Source organism: Artemia sp. Qi Xiang Cuo, chromosome 2 (genome assembly GCF_049724085.1).
Source record: "Artemia sp. Qi Xiang Cuo chromosome 2, ASM4972408v1, whole genome shotgun sequence".
Classification (NCBI taxonomy): Eukaryota; Metazoa; Arthropoda; class Branchiopoda; order Anostraca; family Artemiidae; genus Artemia; species Artemia sp. Qi Xiang Cuo.
Window position 1 is genome coordinate 22916404 of NC_142795.1, and position 26370 is coordinate 22942773.

Below are 26370 nucleotides of genomic sequence, written 5' to 3' on the forward strand. Positions count from 1 at the left end.
CATGGGAAAAAACCTCGCAAGGCCTCTGCATCACTTTGCCGACGATACCACGACACACTCAGCCGAATATATCCCGCGAATATTCAGTCAACACCGGGGTTCCAAGGGCAGTGATTTGGGACCTATACTTTTTCGCAAGTACATAAACGACATGGGAAACAACATCGCAAGGCCTCAGTATCACTTTGCCGACGATACCACGACACACTCAGCCGTCCTAAAATACGAGGAGCGGACATAGGCCTGCCTTTCCCTACAGATGGATCTTTTTAAAATCGAAAAGTAGTCTGATGTATGGATAATCAACTTCAATGCATCGAAAACAAAGGAGTTTCTTGTTACCCGATCAAAGGTGCCACGTGAACACCCCAGCTTCATTTTCAAAAATGGAACTATAATGAGAGTCGACGAGATTCATCTACTGAGGATTTATTTTTCCACCAATCTTTCTTGGAATAACCACCTTGATTGTTTGAGAACCTCCTACACAAGAAAGTTGGGAGTTATTCTTCACTGCCAAAACCTTCTTTCATCCAGTTCAATTATCCCACTCAGCTTATCCCAGACAGCTCTATCGAATTTTCTAAAGAAGGAAACGCCAAGAATGCAGTATTTGGCGAACAGCTTCATCCGGCGTTCAACTTCTATCTAGAACGATCTACCTGGGGATATTATTCTTGCAAATCCCTCTGATGACTCCTTCAAAATATCGTTCAACAGACATTTAAAACCTAGAGGTTTCGGAACGAGGTAAAGGAAAAGCGGCATATCAGATACCTTCGCGTATCTGGCGCCATGAATATACAGAAAAAAAAAAAAAAAAAAAAACCACTTTACATCACAATTTTTATCTAACTCATAAATCCACAAGGAAATCAAACAAACACCATACAATTTTTATTTTAGAATTACAATAAACATAAAAATTTGTTTTCGACAACATACGTATATGTACCATAGATAACACAGCACCAAAATAAAATAGAATAAAAAATTATTTAGCCGGATTTAAAAATATAATTCCCATTAGCTAAAATAATAACAATAAAATAAAAATCACTCAAAGACTTCTACTTCTTTAATTTCCGCTCATTTAAAAATTTAATCACATACAAGACATTAATTGGATTCTACAATATATTATGATAGAGCGATAATAAAATCAATGCATCCCATGCAAGATAAACAAAATACAGAAATCTTGTGTTAGCAGTGTTAAGCTAATACTGTCTAATTGAATTTTTCCAACCTTAGAGCAGAACAACTTCTGTGTTAGTTAACACATTTTTGTGTGTGGTTGTTTTTAACTTGGAAATGCAAACTCGTCCATTTGAAAATTTGATTTGCTGAAACAAAGCCTGGTCTTATAACCGTTAAATCTGTTTCTGAGCCATAGCTATGACTGACCATTTGAATTAAATTCAAAGTTGAATCTTCGCGACTAACTCTATTTCGAAAGTGGCTTATTCAATTTTCAGATTGAAGCTTCAATTTTCAATTACAACCGTTTTTATTTTAAAATAAGAAAAACTAACTGCAATAACCAGTCTGCCATAGGTTTTTTTCATGAGTGTCAAAAGTTCAGTTTCTCTAAAAACAGTTCTCCCAAATGGTTTCTCTTAGGCAGTTTCCACACAGCGTTAAATATGTCAATAATGTAATCTCTCTAAAAACATCTAGCTTAGACATTTTTGCTTAAAACTTTGCTAAAAATGACTAATTAAAATTGTAGCCGAATCTTCGTGACTGACTATTTAAAAAACGACTTTTTTAATTTGAGACTGAAGCTTCATATTCCGACTGCAATCCTTTTTACTTTAGTATGAGAAAATTTTAACTTTTTATGTCAATTTTTACTTTTACTTTTTTGTCAAAAGCCCAGTTTCTCTAATAACAGTTTTCTAAAATGGTTTCTCTTAGGCAGTATTCAGACAGCGGTATTGATTTAAAGCTTTCCGAATAAAATGTTGCATCTACACATTTAGTTAGTTTCCACCTATTTATTAAATATACAAAAAAAAAACATAAGTATATACAACACCACAAGTTCTTTTGTATAACTATTTGACAAAGGACAAGCAAAATTACCCCTCCTTCTATGCTAAAAAAGAACACCCTGAATTGAATTGACAAGTGAACTTACTGTAAATAGCATGTGCTTACATGCTTATATTATAGTATTACATTTGTTGCATAATGACTAAAACTTTAAAACGATCAAGAATGCAAGGAGTACACGAAGGAGAGAGAGAGGGGAGGGGTGACCTTAAGATCCCATTGTTGATAAACTATATATCAGACATAAACATTCAAAGGTCACTAGGTTTTTGAATTAAAACTCAAAACAGAAGTAAAATTTTGCGGACATAATGAATTATTCATATAGTTTCCATGGCAACTTAAACATATTTTCTATTTACTTTAGCTTGAAAAGTAGTTATTATTTAAAAAGATAAAATGATTTTAGGAGCTCAAATAACACATGCCCAAATGCCATTGGGGTATATGCATTTTAAACTTAGACCAAAGACAGTTATTTGTATCTTCTTAATGGCGCAATAAATTTTGAACAACAGATACAGTACCTCGAATGACAAATCAGCTCCGGCAATCAAAAGAGGGTGTGTTTCGTAACTTACAAGAGACCCGAAAAGTTGTCTAATGAGATTCAGGTTTTTTTTATTGTTATTAAGAGCAGATTATTTCTAAAAAGTTTTTTTTGGACATCCAATACACAGAATATTAAATTTGATATTAATAGCTGAAATTTCAAATGATCCAAAAAGTTTAGAAAGAGAGGAAAAAGAGATCCAAAAATGATCCAAAAGGAAAAAGAGGAAAAACTGATACAAAAAGAGAAAGAAAAAATCGACAAATTTTAGAAAAATAAGAAACTCTAAATAACGCATAAGAAAAAGGGTCTGAACCAATCAACAGAACTTAACTAGTCTGAGATGATAGCTTGTAAATATATTTTACAATAAGTTACTCATATCAATTGAATTACAGCAGCCGAAGTAAATGCACTGTCATATTGTATTATATCAAATTCATCTTGGTTACTTTTGTTTTTAACTCCCAAGCTAATAGCAACGCTAAGGTAAATCTGTATACAATTGACCTACCCTATTGAAACATTTTGCCAATAACTTAACCCGGATATATGTGAGCACTAGCTAAAATGATTTCTAAGAAACATGATGTCTTTCCAGTAGCAGGATCGAGTAGCTGTTAACACCGGACATTCACTTCTTGCTGGATCTGAGGGCCTGATTTTCTTTGCGAAGCCGTTCAATTTCGGCTTTCAATGTCGCATTCTAAAATGAACGAAAACGATAATTAGTGAGTTGAATCACAAGCTAAGGGTAAGCTGCATGGACATCGGCAGGAGTGGGGAGTCAATCCAATACATCCACTATTCCTGAATTGTTGGGGGCTTCTCCAAATGTGCCCAAAACAAAATTGGGAATTCCAAAATCAACCAGAAAATTGACGTTTAAATAAACGAGCCTTAACATGATATACAGATCGTTAATTTTCGAGGAGAATTACGAGAACCCAGACAATTTGAGGGATGATTCAGGTTCTGTGGATAATTAGCTATTTTTTGGCCGTTTTTCGCCCTACGGTTATTAACGCCCTTATTCAAGTGCATATTTGCCCACCCGAGACACTAAAAATAATATAAAAAAATAGGAGAATGAGATATATTCCCATTTAAGTCTCGGTATAAAAAAAAAAAAAAAAACCTAGTAGTACTGCCCCTTCTTCTTTGGGGTACATTCCTGGCGGTTCACATGGTGAAGTAACTTCACCTTTCCACTCACTAGAACATCACATGAAAAAAAAAACATTAAAAAAGGGAAAAGAAAGAAGACACAAATGTGACAGATTAAAATAACACATAATTGGCCAACAGAACATTACTTTTAGATAAAGAGACATATTCATCTTTCATTACTTTCCAGATTTCAAAGCTATGGGTCAAAAAGAGTTATTGTCTTTTTTTTACACTGTTTAAGCGATTGTTGCGAATAAAGAGCAGGGATACAGAGGTGGTTGTACATAAGCATATAAAACGACAGAAGTTATTGTAGAAATGTTTATTCAATACAGGACAAGAAAAATTATACCCCTACCCCACCCACTGAAGAAAAGAATATGCGTGTCAAAAGGATGGAGAAAAGAATATGTGTGTGAAAATTTCCATATGACTCATGGGCAGAATACAAACCATTACTTTAAATCGAATAGCTATACTATAATTGCCAAAGCTTACACCGTAAAGGAATTACTACAAGATTTATTGAGATCTAATCTTTCATCCTCATTTAGTCTAAAACTAAAAGAAATGAAAGGATTATTCAACAGTTATTTTTCTTCTTCATACTAATTTCTATATTCTGTTATAGGCTTTACGCTTCCAGAAAAGCAGGGGTTAATTTAACATGGAGGAGGGGGGGGGGGCTTTAGACTATATTCCTGGCCAAGTTTTAAGAACTGAAATATTATCATGTTCAGGAAGTTTTCTAGAAATTCCAGGAACACCTTGTAAAGGAACCTTTTTTTGTCACTGGATTGGGAGATTTAAAGCCCAATGCTTTTTTTCAACCCCACATTTAAATATCTGTAAAAATAATATCCTGCATAGATTAGACAAACCCTATAATTTTGCCTGACCCAATATTTTCATGACATAAGGATACTAAATTTTATTGTCCCACAATCAACCCTTTTTTGTTTTACCTTTTTTCTCTGTTTTATCTCAATATTCTTAAAATATAAAAGGATAGGCTGCTGTAATTATTAGAGAGTTCCGTGTAAAACTAATTGTATGATCTTAAGTTAGATAGAAAGACATATCCACTATTATTATTTTTGTTTTCGCAATCTGATTAATATTCTTAACCACAGTTTATATAATTATCCAGTAAGTTTATCGCAGATCATTTCTGGTCTTCATTCTCGGTGCGAACAAAAAGCTCCTCCCACTTATTTCTGCATTGGCGGGTTAGTGTGTTTTCGTCAATCAATGAGAAATGGTTGCAAAGTGCATTATTCGTAATTGCGAAAGCAGAAAAAACTTGGTGAGCCAGCCAAGTGGTTTTCAAGTGTCCCATCTTACAGGTATGACTTAATTTATATACAAATTATGACTTAATCTATTATTTACATACAGTGGACTCAAATGATTGGCCTATGAAGGATTTTGTAATCTCAATATCAAACAGTTCGTGGTAACGAACTGTAAGTAAGGAGCGACCCGGCTCAATGGTAACCGAAACTCTAGAAAACGGGTTTTTGATGCCAATAGATATATCAAAAGAATCAGATTTCAATGCTGATTTCAAATATATAACTTTCATCAAGTTTAGAGCTACCCATCAAAAGTTACGCGCCTGAGAAAATTTGGCTGATTTTCAAAAAAAGGGGGAAAGACCCCCTAAAAGTTATAGAACCTTAATGAAAATCACACCATCATATTCAGCGTCTCAGAGAACCCTCCTGTAGAGGTTTCAAGCTCCTATCTACAAAAATGTGGATTTTTGCATTTTTTGCCAGAAGAAAGATCACGGATGCGTGTTTATTTGTTTGTTTGTTTGTTTTTTTTTTTTTTTTTTTTACCAGGGGTTATCGTATCGACCCAGTGGTCCTAGAATATCGAGGGAGAGCTCATTGGAACGGAAATTAAAAGTTCTAGTGCTCTTTTTAAGTGACCAAAAAAAATGGAGGGCAACTAGGCCCCCTCCCACGCTTATTTTTTTCCCAATGTCACCCGATCAAAATTTTGAGATAGCCATTTTGTTCAGCATGGTTGAAAATATGATAAATATGTCTTTTTGGATGACTTAATCCCCCGAAGTACCCAGAGGAAGGGCTAAAAGTTATGAACTTTACCCAATGTTAACATATAGTATTGGTTATTCGGAAGTATACAGAAGTTTTCAGGAGGTTTTTTTCTGCTAGTGGGAGGGAAGGGTGGGTCGGGGGTTATGTTGGAGGATCTTTTCATGAAGGAAGTTTTCATGGGGGAAGGGAAATCGCCATGAAGGGGGCGCCGGACTTGCCAGCATTATTTATTGGTTATTGGGAAGTATACAACCATTTTCAGGAAGGATTTTTTCTGGAGGGGGGCTAGAGGAGGGAGTTACTCTGGAGAATATTTCCGTGGAGGATGTTTCTTTGGGGTAAGGGACATTTCTATGAAGGGGGCGCCGGATTTCCAAGCATTATTTAAAAAACGATCAGAAATTAAATAAAAAAAAACCAAGTTTTTTCAACTGAAATGTAAGAAGGAATATTAGAACTTAAAACGAACAGAAATTATAACGTATGTGAGGGGTTCTCCTCCAAGTCAATACCTCGCTCTTTAAGCTACAGTTTTTTTTTAGTGCTTTCAAAAGAGCTATCTATTCTAATTAAACGGCCTTTGTGATTCAGGGGTTTGTGAATCAAATTTTTTTTAACTTTTAACGTAAAGAGCTTGGTATTGACTAAGGGCAGAACCCCCTCATATACGTAATAACATATACGTAATAAAAAAAAACAATAAAAAAACAAGCGATACGGCTCAATAGTAATCGAAACTTTTAAAAACGGAATTTTGATGTCAATAAATGTATCAAAAGAATGTGTTTATAATGCTGATTCTAAATATATAAATTTTATTAAGTTTAGTATTACTCATCAAAGGCAACAAGCCTGAGGAAATTTACTCGATTTTTTAAAGAGGGGGAAACATCCCCTACAAGTGGAAGAATTTTAATGAAAATCACAACGTCAGATTCAGCGTATCAGAAAACCCTATTACATAGGTTTCAAGCTCATATCTGCAAAAATCTGCAACTTTGAATTTTTGCCAGAAGAAAAATATACGAATATAGAAGTTAGTTACGTAAGTTAATTTGTAAAGACATTCATTTAGCAAAAGAAAAGTAAAATTTTTATGCAAATAAAAGCTGCATTAACTAAAAAACGATCAGAAATTAAATAAAAAAAACAAGTTTTTTAAACTGAAAGTAAGGAGCGACATTAAAACTTAAAACGAACAGAAATTATTCCGTACATGAAAGGGGCTGTCCCCTCCTCAACGCCTCGCTCTTTATTCCGTATATGAAAGGGCTGTCCCCTCCTCAACGCCTCGCTCTTTACGCTAAAGTTTTTTATTGTTTTAAAAAAAAATTGTGAGACAGTCAAACTTTAGCGTAAAGAGCGAGGCGTTGAGGAGGGGACAGCCCCTTTCATATACGGAATAAAGAGCGAGGCGTTGAGGAGGGGACAGCCCTTTCATGTACGGAATAATTTCTGTTCGTTTTAAGTTTTAATGTCGCTCCTTACTTTCAGTTTAAAAAACTTGTTTTTTTTATTTAATTCTTAAAATATAAAAGGATAGGCTGCTGTAATTATTAGAGAGTTCCGTGTAAAACTAATTGTATGATCTTAAGTTAGATAGAAAGACATATCCACTATTATTATTTTTGTTTTCGCAATCTGATTAATATTCTTAACCACAGTTTATATAATTATCCAGTAAGTTTATCGCAGATCATTTCTGGTCTTCATTCTCGGTGCGAAAAAAAAAGCTCCTCCCACTTATTTCTGCATTAGCGGGTTAGTGTGTTTTCGTCAATCAATGAGAAATGGTTACAAAGTGCATTACTCGTTGCGAAAGCAGAAAAAAACTTGGTGAGCCAGCCAAGTGGTTTTCAAGTGTCCCATCTCACAGGTATGACTTAATTTATATACAAATTATGACTTAATCTATTATTTACATACAGTGGACTCAAATGATTGGCCTATGAAGGATTTTGTAAAAAAGGAGGGGGGGGGGGGGTTGATGAAATTTGTGAAAATAAGGAATTTTTTTTCTTCTAATACCTTGTGGAATAGGTGTGATGGTTTCGGGGGCGGATCCAGGATTTTTTTAGGGGGGGGGGGCGCTAAGTAGGTTGATCCAACAAACTTACGTTAGGAGCCAGTTTAATCAATGCAAACTTGCGTTAATTAGGTAAATTACACTACTTTAGACTACTTTACGGGGGTAACCCTCGCCCCCCCCCTCTGGATCCGCAACTGTATAGTTTATAAAATTTTTTTCACGTCGGGATATTTATTTTATCAGATTGTAGTTCCTGTGATATTTGAAAAGTCTAGTTACCTGTTTTGGCGGAGAGCCAAAACAGATATGTGAAATGTGGAAGTGACTATATTTAATTTAGCTGGAAATCTACATTCATGCCCACCACGTAATTTCCCTTTGAGAAGAAATTGATAAAACTTTTAAAACTGAAAAATCAATGCGCAGCGCCAAATATCATAATCAAATGTCATCGCTTTATGGCATTGTTCAGTTACAACTTATTTTTTACTTGATTATCGTCGCAAATTTATTCTTTCTCTTTCTTTCCACTCTTAAACCAATATTATATTTTTCTTTTGCATTATTACAACCCACTATATATATATTTATATGAATTTATATGCAGTGTTACCATCATACCAATTATTCTCCTTTCCTTTTTTATTCTTTAATAATAATTTCTGGCCGTTTTGAGTTTGAATTATTGTACGCTTCTATTTCTACTGATCTTAAGTTTAATATGGCCTTTACTTTTCTTTAAAAAAAACTATCTTTTGCGTAAAGTTTTAGTAGTATATATATATATATATATATATATATATATATATATATATATATATATATATATATATATATATATATATATATATATATATATATATATATATTTATATCGGCGCGTACAAACAGCTCCTCTCATTTGATCTGCCATCAGCCGTCCAATTACCCTGGAACACGTATTTTGGCAGAAACTTTCTCAAAATGCATTTGAAACTAACTTGAGACTTCGAAACCTATTTTTAATTCCTAAAAACATCTAATAATAACATTGCACTACTAATTACCGATTTTCATGTATGTATTGGAATAAATTAATTTAAAATTAGTATTCCAACGTTGAAGCCAAGTTTCGCGTCCAAGAGAAATCTGACTTGTCTACCCGTGAAAAGATCTGATGCCGCTTATGTTTATATCTACAAAAACGTTCTCTGGAGCACTCGCACCCCGGTCCGGGTTTTTATAATGGGTGAGATAGGGAATGATCATACTGCTAATTATATAAACTGTGTTCTTAACTCACTAATAACAGGTTTTTGATTTCCTATTTTTTCAGAAAAAGGTCTGTTTGGTCTAATTTTAAAATGCTCAATTAGAGAAAACAGTGGCGGATCCAGGGAGGGCGAGGGGGCACGCGCCCCCCCCCCTAACGTAGTCTAAAGTAGTATAATTTACTTAATTAACGTAAGTTTGCGTTAATTAAACTTGCTCCTAACGTAAGTTTATCGGATCAACCTATTTTGCACCCCCCCCCCCAAAAAAAATCCTGGATCCGCCCCTGCGATAAAATAACATGTTTTTATTCTCTTAAGAATCATATTAATATTGATAGTGAATAAATTATAGGCTACAGTTATTTTTGAGAAAGGAGACTGCTTGCTCTAATTACAAGAGGTTAATTAGACACAACAGGATGTTGGTTTGATTTTTCTTAAAAATTGCGTTAATATTGTTAATGCATAAATGGCTACAGTTTTTTTTTTTCAGAGAAGGGTCAGCTTGATCTGATGATCGGATCCTAAATTAGACAGAACCAGGTATGAATGAATGATTTATTCAGTGATTAAACCCGTACAGAGTATTTCACTATCTAATCTACAAAATATAGCATAAAATATCAAAAACTGAGAATCACAAGCAAAATACTAAACACCTCAAAGAAATAAGAAAAAAATAAAATTATACAATATCTAGTCTCTTTGTTCGGTTCAAATATTCCAAAACGGCATACCGAGCCTCTTTGATGAACCAGATAACATTAATATTAAAATTATTAGAGTAAGAAAAATCTTGTAACTTATAATGAATTTCAGTTCTTTCATTTTCAAAAAATTTAGACTCAAAGAGATAATAAAGTTAAGTGTCCTCGTCACCACAATCACAACTGGAACAATCGCTTTTATTAATTCTACATAAAAATGAATTTAATTTACAGTGGCCAGCTAAATTTGTGTCAGTTTATAATTAGGAGTAATTTTTGTGACTTCAAGAAGGTCAATATGATCAGTAAAAAACTGAAGGGTCCAGGGCTTAATAGCTTGGCAAAATAGCTCATACCATTTCATATATAGGTTTTTACGTAAGGTTTTCCGGATTTCATTTAAATTATGAGAAGTAGAAGGGGAACTACCAAATATAAGATTTACTTGCAAGTCTATATAATGTGCATGGCAAATTATATTAGAGTCTAGCTATCAACTAATGGATAGCCAGAACTCGGTTATATCTATTTTAGATCTTTAGCGCAATACTTTTCAGTAGTTCTAAAATCATTCCTAGGGCGACCAGATCAAGCCGTTAGTATCAGTGTTAGATGAAAAAAAAGCTTTGAAAATCAAAACCATTGAAATTCTTTGGACGGACACTATCTTTTTTACATTTTTTTTTATTTTGGATGTACTGCCGGATAGGTATATAATATAATATTGTAGGGTAAGTAGCTGCTGTATATAATTTCATTAAGTCTCTTAGCTTAATAACACGGGTGGTTTTGGTGCCACATAATAACTTCACTATATATTGCTTTGGTTAGATTTGCCTTGCTTCCAACATAATTATATCACAGTAATTTTCTATCAAGATTTAAGCCCAAGTATCTCGCTTCAGCGCTTATTCTATGGCTTAAAAACCAAAGATTAATCTGTGGGATTTCTCTTTTCTTCGTAAAGATGATAGCTTCGCATTTATTAACATCGAAATTTAATTTATTTTCATCAGCCCATTTTTCTAATAGTGTAAATATCTTTTTTGCAGTATGATTTAGGAAATTGGCATCTTTAGAAGATATTGTTACACAAATATCATCAGCATACGCTTGTATTGTACAGCCTGTCGGTAGCTATGAACGACGCAAATCGTCCACATTAATAGACCATAAGAACGGAGAGAGTATGCTTCCTTGTGGGCAGGATTTTTGAAGGATACGAGTTATATTATCAGCTTTGTCACCATAAGAAATTGATTGATCTGATAGATAACTTTTAATCAACCCAACTAGAGGAGTGGGGGGCAACCTAAATCTAATAACTTGTTTAAAATCCCGGGGTGCCATGCATTGTCGAAGGCACCTTTGATATCAAAGAGAAGACAAAATGTAAATTTCTTCAACTTATTATTTTCTTCCACTGTTGTGACGAGTTTATCAAGCTGATGGGTCGATAAGAAGACGGTAAGCCGTCATTGATTCTTCCTCGTTTAGGAATAACTATAATTTTAGAATTTTTTCAATCCCTTAGAAAATACTTTATTTCCAAACATGCATTATATTATAAGTAAAGTGGGAGCCAAGACACGAGAGTTTGTTTTAATAACTATATTGACGATACCATCTAAGCCAGGAGCTTTCGATGTTTTAAGAGAATTAATGACATCTTGTAATGATTCAATTGTAATTGGTGACATTTTATCATGGTTAATATCAAATAAATATTTAAGTTCACTTCGAATCTGGCGGTGATAAGAGGTCTCCGTTGAGAAGTCATCGGGGATAAGCCATTTGTCGATGAATTCCTCACTAGCTTTCTGGTTCGATTCAGCGAATATACCATTATCTTTTACAACATGGATAGGAGATACTATAGAGGGGCGGTTAGAGCATATTTTATGTATTGTCCTCCAGGGATCTAAGCTGCCTTTATTTGAACAAATACTCTTCAAGTTTTGTATTTTTAATTTCATTTGAACACAGTCTTTTTTTCATTTTCATGGAATGATAATTTTCATCAGCTGAGTGAATTTTAAATTTTTTGAATGCTCTTCTATAATTACGCATTTATTATTTTAATTTTGGGATCCACCATATTGTATACTTATTGCGAATGATATTTTTTTTCTCAGATATTACAATATTAATTTCGATTTGTATTGTATTTTTAAGGCTTTCAACACAATTGTCAATCTCTTGTTTATTTTCCAAAGGCATGGCAAAAATGTCGTCGATATTATCTAAAATATGTTTGTTAAATACATTCCAATTCGCTTTCTTGTAATTGAAAAGTGAATCAGTCAAATTTATAAAAGAGGAGTCTTGACAAGTACACCATAACTTAAAAGAAATATAGCCGTTATCTGAAAGAATGGGGCAAGTTAATACTTTTTGATTATAAATATTACGGTATAAGCGATGTCTAACAGTGGTTACATCCTAGCTGGTGTTATTAAATCTTGAATATGTTGCTACTGATTGGTTCTTTACAACAACTAATGGCAAACACGCAAAAAACAATTTCATTTCGGCCCCTCTCCCGTCAGTAATATTGCTAGAAAGCCAAATAGGGCTTCTGGCATTAAAATCCCCACCTAACATTAATGTAGACCTATTTCCTAATGTCCCAATCGGAGATAGACATAAGGAGAGATTTTTATATGAAGGAGGACAATAAGCTGATACAACTGTAAAGGTCTTCTTATTAACATAAATGGAAACTACAACACATTCATTTGTTGAAACATAATGTAAATCTGCTTTCAGCGTATTTTTAACAAAGATTGCTGCGCTATAAAATTTTTTCGAAGGATCAAATTTAGAAAAACACCGGTAATTTGGTGGTACCGAGGACTTTTAAATTTTTATTCACGTATGGCTCTTGAACTAAAATAACATCTGGTTTAATTATATCAATAGTTTTATACAATTCTAATAAAGCCACATACGAGTGTTGTAAATTAATCTGAAGAAATCATGAATTATTTACTTGTGATGCGCTATGCATTTAAGTTGTGTAGTCGATATTTTTTTTTAATTGCTAAGTTATTTCTCGAGCGATTGAACAGTTTTTATAGTCGTACGATGGATGTGGTTCACCTTTGACCTGTCGTTTAAAGCATGAACGACAACACGGACGGTTAGTTAAAAATTTAGTACAGTCATTGTAATTGTGGTCACCCATGCACCAAGAGCACTTTAAATCACCTTTGCACTCAGACTTCTTGTGTCCAAAAAGGCAACAATTGGTGCACCGTATAAGGTTGATATAGTCCTCGCAATATAGGCGTAAAAATCTAAAATTGAGCCCTCCTCTTTTTAAAATTTCTGCTCTGATCTTTGGGCTCATTTCTAATATTACGCTGCAGCTTTTTCCTTTTTCTACAATCGTAACCACTTCTAAGGTTTCTCCAGTAGTAACAAGATTTATAAGATCTGAATTACTTTGTCCTATAAACTCTTTTCATTCTGATTTACTTTTAAATGAAAGAGTACCCCTCACAAGCATTTTTGGCCGACTTTTTTTACCTTCCTTAGGAGTATATTTTGGTTCTGCAGAAACTTCATTGAAAACAGAGCATTGCTCAGATCTTGTTTTGAAATCAGTTCAACAATAATTTTACATTATCATCCTTGTATGATTTTTTTTTAGCTGAGAATTTGCAGATATCTCATCTCATTATTTCGCTAATATCTTGCACAATTTTTGCTGGGGGGTCCTCTTTTTCTTTGTATGATCAATACCCTCATTACCACTAGGCTCAAGAATGATACTGAAGGTTTCAGGACCTTTCACAACGCTAGAGTATGAGTATGGTCTACGATTGAAAGAGGAAGGTGGAGCCACTGTGTCTTTATTTTCCAATTTTTGCTGTAATTTAATTATATTTTGGAGATTAACATTCTCGTTGCGCAGGAGATTTGCGTTTTCTTCTAATAGCTGATGATATATGAGCTGAACTCGCTCACAAATGTAAAATGCATAGTCCCTACCTCCTGGAATTTTTTTTAACCTTGCTGAGAATTCCTTTTAGGGCACTAATTAGCGTAGCAATACTTGTTTCATTTTCTACACCTAACTGCACAGGGGTCTCATCAATAGTTGGACTATCTGATATATTTTCCATCATTAAAAACACTAGTAAAATCCATTCATGGCTATGTATATCCGTAACACGAGACCCGAACACAATTTGCATCCTTTTCACCAGATGTTTACAGAACGGGTATCTGAACTAGACTCCAGAACCGGGTATTTGGTTTCTTCAAAATCATGTTAACATTGTAACGCATAAATTGACAGGAGAAAGTTTGACTAGTTGTACTATACGATGCTGTCATACAGCATCGTTTCTATGTTTCTCAAAAATAATTTGACTGAATTCACCATATAGGCGAATTTTTCTAAATTAAAAGATAATTCTTTGGTAATGAGCTAATTCAGTAGCCTTTGGCAATACATGGATAACATTAAGATAGATTTAAGCAGAAATTATACAATTTTACCTCGCCAGTAATGTTAAAAATAAGAGCAAAGAAAATTAAGATCCATAGATCAAATTTAGTTTCAGCTGCCGCAGCTTGGGCTCGTTTTTGGAAAAAAAGACATTAAGTAAGAGTAGACCTACACCATTAGTAGTGTGTATGTGCACAGTCCGAAACTTACATAGAAACTTACACCTGAGGGTGTGCACAGTCCGAAACTTACATAGAAACTTACACCTGAGGGTGTGCACAGTTTCAAACTTACATGAAAACTTACATTGAATTGCGCAAGAAAAACCCATGGTCAAAAGTGTATACAATATGAACGGTACATTGAATTGCGCAAGAAAAACAATTATGTCACTATTCTAGTTTTTCTAAACCAGTATTGCCTATAACTTAATATATTCAAATATTTTTTGATAACTTGATCTGAGACCGTCATAGGATCATGTTATTCTGAGTATGTTATTTGCTTGCCTGTAAAGTAATATCCATTTTATTTGCTTATTTTTTTTGTTATTAAAAGTATGGACACTATATTCAGTATTATTTGATTGTCATTTAAAAAGGGGTAATGAGATTCGCAAATTGGACACTATGAACGATTTTAATTAATTTTTTGAATAATAGGAGTGTTAATGATTCTAATTAGTGATTGGATTGTATGAAGGTGGAGAAAAAAGGATTTAACTGATTAGCAGTTAAGGTAACCCCGAAGGAGTTGTTAACTCAGGTAATTTTTTATAAATTTGAAACAACAATAGTCTATGAAAAAAGCTAACGACGATAGAATGACATTGTGACTTGACCTAGCTTTACCTTTCCGATGTGGTCTGTATAATACACAAGTGATGTTTAAAGTCGAGGTTTTTTTAAACTTGGCAATGTATAATGTAGTTAAGCACGTTTTGAGAGTTTGGTCGTAATAATATAATTTAAAGCAGGTTTTTTCTGTTTTTGTTGACGATTGCACAATGAACGTACGTCATGAATTCACGTGTACATTCTTAAAAAAAAAAAAAACTGGTATGATATTAAGTATTCAAACATGTTTTGGGAGCACACACGAAATTATGGAAATGCTTTTACAATCGAAAATGTTTGATTAACATTGGCAAAAACGGGGTAATGGGATTTGCAAATGGGAGGAGATGGGGTGATTGTGTACTGTATAATACAAAAGTGATGTTTTGGAGAATATTGTCAATTTAAAATAGTTTAGAAATAAAAAAAATTTAACAAAAAATGGCTGAAAAGTGTTTTGATGCAGATGAGTTGCATGGAGGGTTGAGTTGCACGAGGGTTCAGTTAAAGGGGGTACAGTTACACGGTGGTTTAGTTAAAGAGGTCGAGTTGCACGAGGGTTCAGTAGCACGAGGGTTCAGTTGTACGGGGTTTCGGTTATACAGGGGTTCAGTTACAAGGGGGGTTCAGTTGCACGGGGGTTTTTCTGTTTTTAGAGTTATGGTTACTTTCGGACGAGCTGCACTTTACTTTCACCTTGTTTCCCAAAAACTGTTTAAAATTAGGGTTTTGTTTTTGTAGTTGTTTTCGTTTTTGCTTTATTGTTCGACTTGATAGGAATTCTGAAACAGGATGGTAGTTGAAATTTCTTAATGACTAAAGATTTAGTTTTCTTCTAAAGGGCTTAATATTCTCAAAGTTTTAGCTTTTGACGGATAACATTAAACCTAAGGAAATATATGTATTTGGAATCAGCGTATAAAGCCAATCATTTTCATGTATCTATAATTATTAAAATTCTGTTTTTAGAGTTATGGTTACTTTCGGACGAGTTGCACTTTACTTTCACCTTGTTTCCCAAAAACTGTTTAAAATTAGGGTTTTTTTGTAGTTGTTTTCGTTTATGCTTTATTGTTCGACTTGATAGGAATTCTGAGACAGGATGGTCGTTGAAATTTCTTAATGACGAAAGATTTTGTTTTTCTTCTAAAAGGCTTAATATTCTCAAGGTTTTAGCTTTTGATGGATAACATTAAACCTAAGGAAATTTATGTATTTGGAATCAGCGTATAAAGCCAATCATTTTCATGTATCTATAATTATTAAAATTCTGTTTTTAGAGTTATGATTACTTTCGGATGATTTGCACTTTACTTTCACCTTGTTTCCCAAAAACTCTTTAAAATTAGGGTTTTTTTTGTAGTTGTTTTCGTTTTTGCTTTATTGTTCGACTTGATAGGAATTCTGAAACAGGATTGTCGTTGAAATTTCTTAATGACTTAAAGATTTTGTTTTTCTTCTAAAAGGTTTAATATTCTCAATGTTTTAGCTTTTGATGGATAACATTAAATTTAAGGAAATTTATGTATTTGGAATCAGCGTATAAAGCCAATAATTTTCATGTATCTATAATTATTAAAATTCTGTTTTTACAGTTATGGTTACTTTCAGACGAGTTGCACTTTACTTTCACCTTGTTTCCCAAAAACTGTTTAAAATTTGTTTTTTTTAGGTGTTTTTCGTTTTTGCTTTTATTGTTCGACTTGATAGGAATTCTGAAACAGGATGGTCGTTGAAATTTCTTAATGACTAAAGATTTTGTTTTTCTTCTAAAAGGCTTAATATTCTCAAGGTTTTAGCTTTTGACGAATAACATTAAACCTAAGGAAATTTATGTATTTGGAATCAGCGTATAAAGCCAATCATTTTCAGGTATCTATAATTATTAAAATTCTGTTTTTAGAGTTTTTCGGACGAGTTGCACTTTACTTTCACCTTGTTTCCCAAAAACTCTTTAAAGTTAGGGTTTTTTTGTAGTGGCTTTCGTTTTTGCTTTATTGTTCGACTTGATAGGAATTCTAAAACTGGATGGTCGGTGAAATTTCTTAATGACTAAAGATTTTGTTTTTATTCTAAAAGGCTTAATATTCTCAAGGTTTTAGCTTTTGACGGATGACATTAAACCTAAGGAAATTTATGTATTTGGAATCAGCGTATAAAGCCATTCATTTTCATGTATCTATAATTATTAAAATTCTGTTTTTAGAGTTATGGTTACTTTCGGACGAGTTGCACTTTACTTTCACCTTGTTTCCCAAAAACTGTTTAAAATTAGGTTTTTTTTTGTAGTTGTTTTCGTTTTTGCTTTATTGTTCGACTTGATAGGAATTCTGAAACAGGATGGTCGTTGAAATTTGTTAATGACTAAAGATTTTGTTTTACTTCTAAAAGGCTTAATATTTTCAAGGTTTTAGATTTTGACGGATAACATTAAACTTAAGGAAATTTATGTATTTGAAATCAGCATATAAAGCCAATCATTTTCATGTATCTATAATTATTAAAATTCTGTTTTTAGAGTTATGGTTACTTTCGGGACGAGTTGCACTATACTTTCACCTTGTTCCATAAAAACTGTTTAAAATTAGGTTTTTTTTGTAGTTGTTTTCGTTTTTGCTTTATTGTTCGAGTTGATAGGAATTCTGAAACAGGATGGTCGTTGAAATTCCTTAATGACTAAAGATTTTGTTTTTCTTCTAAAAGGATTAATATTCTTAAGCTTTTAGCTTTTGACGGATAACATTAAACCTAAGGAAATTTATGTATTTTTAATCAGCGTATAAAGCCAGTCATTTTCATGTATCTATAATTATTAAAATTCTGTTTTTAGAGTTATGGTTACTTTCGGACGAGTTGCACTTTACTTTCACCTTCTTTCCCAAAAACTGTTTAAAATTAGAGTTTTTTTTGTAGTTGTTTTCGTTTTTGCTTTATTGTTCGACTTGATAGGAATTCTGAAACAGGATGGTCGTTGAAATTTCTTAATGACTAAAGATTTTGTTTTTCTTCTAAAAGGCTTAATATTCTCAAGGTTTTGGCTTTTGACAGATAACATTAAACCTAACGAAATTTATGTATTTGCAATTAGCGTATAAAGCCAATCATATTCATGTATCTATAATTATTAAAATTCTGTTTTTAGAGTTATGGTTACCTTCGGACGAGTTACACTTTACCTTCACCTTGTATCCCAAAAACACTTTAAAATTAGGGTTTTTTTTGTAGTTGTTTTCGTTTTTGCTTTATTGTTTAACTTGATAGGAATTCTGAAACTGGATGGCCGTTGAAATTTCTTAATGACTAAAGATTTTGTTTTTCTTCTAAAAGGCTTAATATTCTCAAGGTTTTAGCTACTGACAGGTAACTTTAAATTTAAGGAGATTTTTATATTTGTAATCAGCGTATAAAGCCAATCATTTTCATCTATCTATAATCATTTAAATTCTGTTGTTAGAGTTATGGTCACTTTCGAACGAGTTGTCCTTTACTTTCACAGTGTTTCCCAAAAACTGTTTAAAATTAGGGTTTTTTGTAGCTGCTTTTGTTTTTGCTTTATTGTTCGACTTAATAGGAATTCTGAAACAGGATGGTCGTTGAATTTTATTAATGACTAAAGATTTTGTTTTTCTTCTAAAAGGTTTAATATTCTCAAGGTTTTATCTTTTGACGGATAACATTAAGCCTAAGGAAATTTATGTAGTTGGAATCAGCGTATAAAGCCAATCATTTTCTTGTATCTATAATTATTAAAATTCTGTTTTTAGAGTTATGGTTACTTTCGGACGAGTTACACTATACGTTCACCTTGTTTCCCAAAAAATGTTTAAAATTAGGGTTTTTTTGTAGTTGTTTTCGTTTTTGCTTTATTTTTCGACTTGATAGGAATTCTCAAACAGGATGGTCGTTGAAATTTCTTAATGACTAAAGATTTTGTTTTTCTTCTAAAAGGTTTAATATTCTCAAGGTTTTAGCTTTTGATGGATAAAATTAAATTTAAGGAAATTTATGTATTTGGAATCAGCGTATAAAGCCAATCATTTTCATGTATCTATAATTATTAAAATTCTGTTTTTAGAGTTCTGGTTACTTCCGGACGAGTTGCACTTTACTTTAAATAAGTAGTTCTTGTATCTTTTAAAAGAGCTTTACGGGGTTTGAGAGACTCAGTTGCCTGATTCCATGTGGTTTTTCTTTACTTGGTGCACATTAAAACGACAGTTGTGTGTTAAGTAAGTAGTTTTTGTATCTTTTAAAAAAGCTTTAAGTGGTTTGAGAGACTCGGTTGCCTGATTCCATATGGGTTTTCTTTACTTGGGGCCAACTAAAAACAAAATTTTTGTGTTAAATAAGTAGTTTCTGTATCTTTTAAAAGAGCTTTAAGGGGTTTGAGAGACTCAGTTGCCTGATTCAGTGAGGTTTTTCTTTACTTAGTGCTCATTAAAAACGAAGTTTTTGTGTTAAATAAGTAGTTCTTGTATCTGTTAAAAGAGCTTTAAGGAGTTTGAGAGACTCGGTTGCCTGATTCCGCGTGGTTTTTCTTTACATGATGCCCATTAAAAACGAAATTTTCAGACTTGGGACACTCGTTTTATCACCGAATTTAGTAACATATGTCTTGGTCTGTTTCAAGAGATGTTGAAAATATAGATTAAAGTTGTTATTAAAATCGTTAATTAAAAGAATAGTGCTTGAGATTCCAATTATTTAACATACGATTTGTGAATTTTTTTTTGCAAATATGGATTCTTTGAATTCATATACTTATTCATATTCCTTAATTTAAGAATTGCGCTCTGTGATTGGTCAGAGACACGATGTGGCTTTCCCACTGGTATTCTATGACCGGTTATCGACACTACCTAATCTATTGCATGTATTAAATCAGTATTTTTTACGCAGTGGAACGATAAACACATAAGTCATATTTTTTAAATGGTTTTAGGACTCATCCCCCTAGCCATAACTCCATTCAACCTTGAGCGAAGGTGTAAAAGTTTGATGAAGTATTTTTCTACTTAACAACTACATTAATAGCTTCCAAACTGATAGGACTGTATGACACAGAATTTATCGGTTTGAAAAAATCATCTTGTGGTGTTATATTTGAATGTGCATTTTTATTATTGTCTATGGAACTCGAAGAAATTGACTGTTATCATTGGATAGGGAACTATAACATGTTTGAGTATGATAAAAGCTTGTGGAGTACTACGTTACGTCATATAAACAGACTGGGATTCTACGATAGAGTGATTAAACCACTTAATAATGCTAGTCAGGAACTGAGAAATGTTCAGGAGGAAGTCAATGAAATTTGCAGCTTTTTCGGGGTTGAAGCACTCTACGTAAAGGGCAATGTACCTACAGATAAAGTTTTGATTCAAAAGTGTGACCCTACGATTCCACTTTTCAATCTAGAAGAGTTTAAGTGTCCTAAATTTGAAGGGGGTTATCACCGTCCTAAAGACGAGGTTAGGTTCTTCGCACAGTGGATACCTAAGGACATACCTGATCGTGATAAATCCATGAGACATGGTAAAAACTATTCTATATCATGGGACCATCGTTTGTGGATGTTTAAGAGTGAACTCTAAGTACTATTTTTATGTAAACATTTGTTGTTTTTTTTTTCTAAAAAAATCTGTTAATACGTTTAAGCAATAAATATCTTTAAGCTTAACCCGTCTTTATTCGTTAGAATAGTTCTATTCTTTTCATTAAATTGTGAAGAAATTGCAAGTAAGTAACAATCACTTTCTTGAATTCGCTTCCTGGACACAATACAGATATTTAATTCAAGAAATCATAATAAAATCACAAGTAAGTAATAAACTCTTTATTGTTTTCACCTATTGGATACACAATGCAGAAATTTCATTGAAGAAATTATGAAAAAATTGTAAGTAAGTAACAATGTGTGTGTGTGTATATGTGTGTGTGTGTGTATGTGTGTGTGTGTGTGTGTGCAAGCTAGCACAATTAAACTAGCTAATGTCAATAACAGGACAATTCTTTTTTTTTTCTCTTTATCACAAACAATTTTCAATGTCTACAGATCAAATTGGTCTCTAAACGGTTCATGATAAAAAATAGTTTGGGACAAGAAAAAAAGAAAAAACCTAAAATAATGTCGTGAAATCAACATGCAAAGTCGACATAGCTTTATTTCATTTTTTAAGGTTAATTTAGACGAGGTTACGTGCGTGCACGTAACCTCGTCTAAATTAACCTTAAAAAATGAAATAAAGCTATGTCGACTTTGCATGTTGATTTCACGACATTATTTTAGGGTTTTTTTTCTTGTCCCAAACTATTTTTTATCATGAATCGTTTAGAGACCAATTTGATCTGTACACAATGAAAATTGTTTGTGATAAAGAGAAAAAAAAGAAATGTCTTGTTATTGACATTAGCTAGTTTAATTGTGCTAGCTGTGCGCACACACAGACGCGCACACACACACACACACACACACACACACACACACACACACACACACACACACACACACACACACACACACACACACACACACACACACACACACACACACACACACACACACACACACACACACACACACACACACCCACACACACACTCACACATACACCTACACACACACACACACACACACACACACACACACATTGTTACTTACTTACAATTTTTCATAATATCTTCAATGAAATTTCTACATTGTGTATCCAATAGGTGAAAACAATAAAGAGTTTATTACTTACTTGTGATTTTATTATGATTTCTTGAATTAAATATCTGTATTGTGTCCAGGAAGCGAATTCAAGAAAGTGATTGTTACTTACTTGCAATTTCTTCACAATTTAATGAAAAGAATAGAACTATTCTAACGAATAAAGACGGGTTAAGCTTAAAGATATTTATTGCTTAAACGTATTAACAGATTTTTTGAAAAAAAAAAAACAACAAATGTTTACATAAAAAGAGTACTTAGAATTCACTCTTAAACATCCACAAACGATGGTCCCATAATATAGAATAGTTTTTACCATGTCTTATGGATTTATCACGATCAGGTTTGTCCTTCGGTATCCATTGTGCAAGGAATCTAACCTCGTCTTCAGGACGGTGATAATCCCCTTCAAATTTAGGACACTTAAACTCTTCTAGATTGAAGTGGAATCCTAGGGTCACACTTTTGAATCAAAACTTTATCTGTAGGTACATTGCCCTTTACGTAGAGTGCTTCAACCCCGAAAAAGCTGCAAATTTCATTGACTTCCTCCTGAACATTTCTCAGTTCCTGACCAGCATTATTAAGTGGTTTAATCACTCTATCGTAGAATCCCAGTCTGTTTATATGACGTAACGTAGTACTCCACAAGCTTTTATCATACTCAAACATGTTATAGTACACTATCCAATGATAAAAATCAATTTCTTTGAGTTCCGTAGACATTAATAAAAAAAAACATTCGAATATAACACCATAAGATGATTTTTTGAAACCGATAAATTCTGTCTCATGAAGTCCTATCATTTCGAAAGTTGTTAATGTATTTGTTAAGTAGAAAAATACTTCATAAAACTTTCACACCTTCGCTTAAGGTTGAATGGAGTTATGGCTATGGGGATGAGTCCTAAAACCATTTAAAAGATATGACTTATGTGTTTATCGTTCCACTGCGTAAAAAATATTGATTTAATACATAAAATAGATTAGGTAGTGTCGATAGCTTGTCATAGAATACCAGTGGGAAAGCCAAATCGTGTCTCTGACCAATCACAGAGGGCAATTCTTAAATTAAGGAATATGAATAAGTCAATAATTCAAAGAATCCCTCTTTGCAAAAAAAATTAACAAATCGTATGTTAAACAATTAATATCTCAAACACTTTTCTTTTAATTAACGATTTTAATAACAACTTTAATCTATATTTTCAACATCTCTTGAAACAGACCAAGACATGTGTTACTAATTTCGGTGATAAAACGAGTGTCCCAAGTCTGAAAATTTCGTTTTTAATGGTCACCATGTAAAGAAAAACCACGCGGAATCAGGCAACCGAGTCTCTCAAACCCCTTAAAGCTCTTTTAACAGATACAAGAACTACTTATTTAACACAAAAACTTCGTTTTTAATGAGCACTAAGTAAAGAAAAACCTCACTGAATCAGGCAACTGAGTCTCTCAAACCCCTTAAAGCTCTTTTAAAAGACACAGAAACTTCTTATTTAACACAAAAATTTTGTTTTTAGTTGGCCCCAAGTAAAGAAAACCCATATGGAATCAGGCAACCGAGTCTCTCAAACCACTTAAAGCTCTTTTAAAAGATACGAAAACTACTTACTTAACACACAACTTTCGTTTTTAATGGGCACCAAGCAAAGAAAAACCACATGGAATCAGGCAACTGAGTCTCTCAGACCCCGTAAAGCTCTTTTAAAAGATACAAGAACTACTTATTTAAAGTAAAGTGCAACTCGTCCGATAGTAACCCTAACTCAAAAAACAGAATTTTAATAATTATAGATATATGAAAATGATTGGCTTTATACGCTTATTCCAAATAAATAAATTTCCCTAAGTTTAATTTTATCCATCAAAAGCTAAAACCTTGAGAATATTAAACCTTTTATAATAAAAACAAAATCTTTAGTCATTAATAAATTTTAACGACCATCCTGTTTTAGAATTCCTATCAAGTCTAACAATAAAGCAAAAACGAAAACAACTACAAAAAAAACCCTAATTTTAAACAGTTTTTGTGAAACAAGGTGAAAGTAAAGTGCAACTCGTCCGAAAGTAACCATAACTCTAAAAACATAATTTTAATAATTATAGATAAATGAAAATGATTGGCTTTATACGCTGATTCAAAATGCATTAATTTCCTTAGGTTTAATGTTATCCATCAAAAGGTAAAACCTTGAGAATATTAAGCCTTTTAGAAGAAAAACAAAATCTTTAGTCATTAATAAATTTACAACGACAATCCTGTTTCAGAATTCCTATCAAGTCGAACAATAAAGCAAAAACGAAAACAACTACAAAAAAACCCTAATTTTAAACAGTTTTTTGGAAACAAGATGAAAGTAAAGTGCAACTCGTCCGAAAGTAACCATAACTCTAAAAACAGAATTTTAATAGTAATAGATACGTTAAATTTATTGTATTTATATGCTGATTCCGAATATTTAAATTTCATTTTTCTTAATGTTATTCGTCAAAATATCAAAACTTTATATTATTAAGGATATTATAATAAATACTAAATCTTTAGTCATTAATAAATTTCAACGACCATCCTGTTTCAGAATTCCTATCAATTCGAAAAATAAGGCAAAAACGAAAACAACTACAAAAAAAAACCCTAACTTTTAACAGTTTTGGGAAACAAGGTGAAAGTAATGTGCAACTCGTCCGATAGTAACCATAACTCTAAAAACAGAATTTTAATGATTATATATACATGAAATGATTGGATTTATACGCTGAGTCCAAATATAAACATCTCCTTAGGTTTAAAGTTACCTATAAAAAGCTGGAACCTCGAGACTAATAAGAATTTTAGAAGAAAAACAAAACCCTTAGTTATTCAGAAATTTCAACGACAATCCTGTTTCAGAATTCCTATCAAGTCGAACAATAAAGCAAAAACGAAAACAACTACAAAAAAACCTTAATTTTAAACAGTTTTTGGGAAACAAGGTGAAAGTAAAGTGCAACTCGTCCGAAAGTAACCATAACTCTAAAAACAGAATTTTAATAATTATAGATACATGAAAATGATTGGCTTTATATGCTGATTCCAAATACATAAATTTCCTTAGGTTTAATGTTATCCGTCAAAAGCTAAAACCTTGAGAATATTAGGCCTTTTAGAAGAAAAACAAAATCTTTAGTCATTAAGAAATTTCAACGACCATCCTGTTTCAGCATTCCTATCAAGTGGAACAATAAAGCAAAAACGAAAAAAAACTTAAAAAACCCCCTAATTTTAAACAGTTTTTGGGAAACAAGGTGAAAGTAAAGTGCAACTCGTCCGAAAGTAACCATAACTCTAAAAAGAGAATTTTAATAATTATAGATACATTAAAATGATTGTCTTTATACGCTGATTTCAAATACATAAATTTCCTTAGGTTTAATGTTATCCGTCAAAAGCTAAAAGCTTGATAATATTAAGCCTTTTAGAAGAAAAACAAAATCTTTAGTCATTAATAAATTTCAACGACCATCCTGTTTCAGAATTCCTATCAAGTCGAACAATAAAGCAAAAACGAAAACAACAACAAAAAAAACCCTAATTTTAAACAGTTTTTGGGGAACAAGGTGAAAGTAAAGTGCAACTCGTCCGAAAGTAACCATAACTCTAAAAACAGAATTTTAATAATTATAGATACATGAAAATGATTGGCTTTATACGCTGATTTCAAATACATAAATTTCCTTAGGTATAATGTTATACGTCAAAAGCTAAAACCTTGAGAATATTAAGCCTTTTATAAGAAAAATAAAATATCTAGTTATTAGGAAATTTCAATGATCATCCACTTTCAGAATTTCTACCATGTCGAACAATAAATCAAAATCGAAAACCACTACAAAAAACCATAACTTCAAAAAGTTTTTGGGAAACAAGGTGAAATTAAAGTGTAACTCGTCCGAAAGTAACCATAACTCTAAAAACGGAATTTTAATAATTATAGATACATGAAAATGAATGGCTTTATACGCTGATTCCAAATACATAAATTTCCTTAGGTTTAATGTTATCCGTCAAAAGCTAAAACCTTGAGAATATTAAGCCTTTTAGAAGAAACACAAAATCTTTAGTCATTAAGAAATTTCAACGACCATCCTGTTTCAGAATTCCTATCAATTCCAACAATAAAGCAAAAACTAAAACAACTACAAAAAAAACACCCTAATTTTAAAGAGTTTTTGGGAAACAAGGTGAAAGTAAAGTGCAACTCGTCCGAAAGTAACCATAACTCTAAAAACAGAATTTTAATAATTATAGATACAAGAAAATGATTGCCTTTATACGCTGATTCCATATACATAATTTTCCTTAGTTTTAATGTTATCCGTCAAAAGCTAAAACCTTGAGAATATTAAGCCTTTTAGAAGAAAAACAAAATCTTTAGTCATTAATAAATTTCAACGACCATCCTGTTTCAGAATTCCTATCAAGTCGAACAATAAAGCATAAACGAAAACAACTACAAAAAAAACCCCTAATTTTAAACA

General features: G+C 32.5%; 1 protein-coding gene across 7 annotated transcripts in view; it reads right to left on the bottom strand.

Moving 5' to 3' along the window:
* Positions 1 to 882: 882 nt before the first annotated feature.
* LOC148955012 (thyrotroph embryonic factor-like) overlaps positions 883 to 26370 on the bottom strand; it is a 173741-nt gene continuing 148253 nt past the window's right edge. For all 7 annotated transcript variants that reach the window (XM_089099679.1, XM_089099688.1, XM_089099664.1 and 4 more), the window contains one exon: positions 883 to 3317. In XM_089099679.1, coding sequence (XP_088955805.1) covers positions 3246 to 3317 — 72 coding nt within the window. In that variant the 3' untranslated portion in view covers positions 883 to 3245. The remainder of the gene's footprint in view (positions 3318 to 26370) is intronic.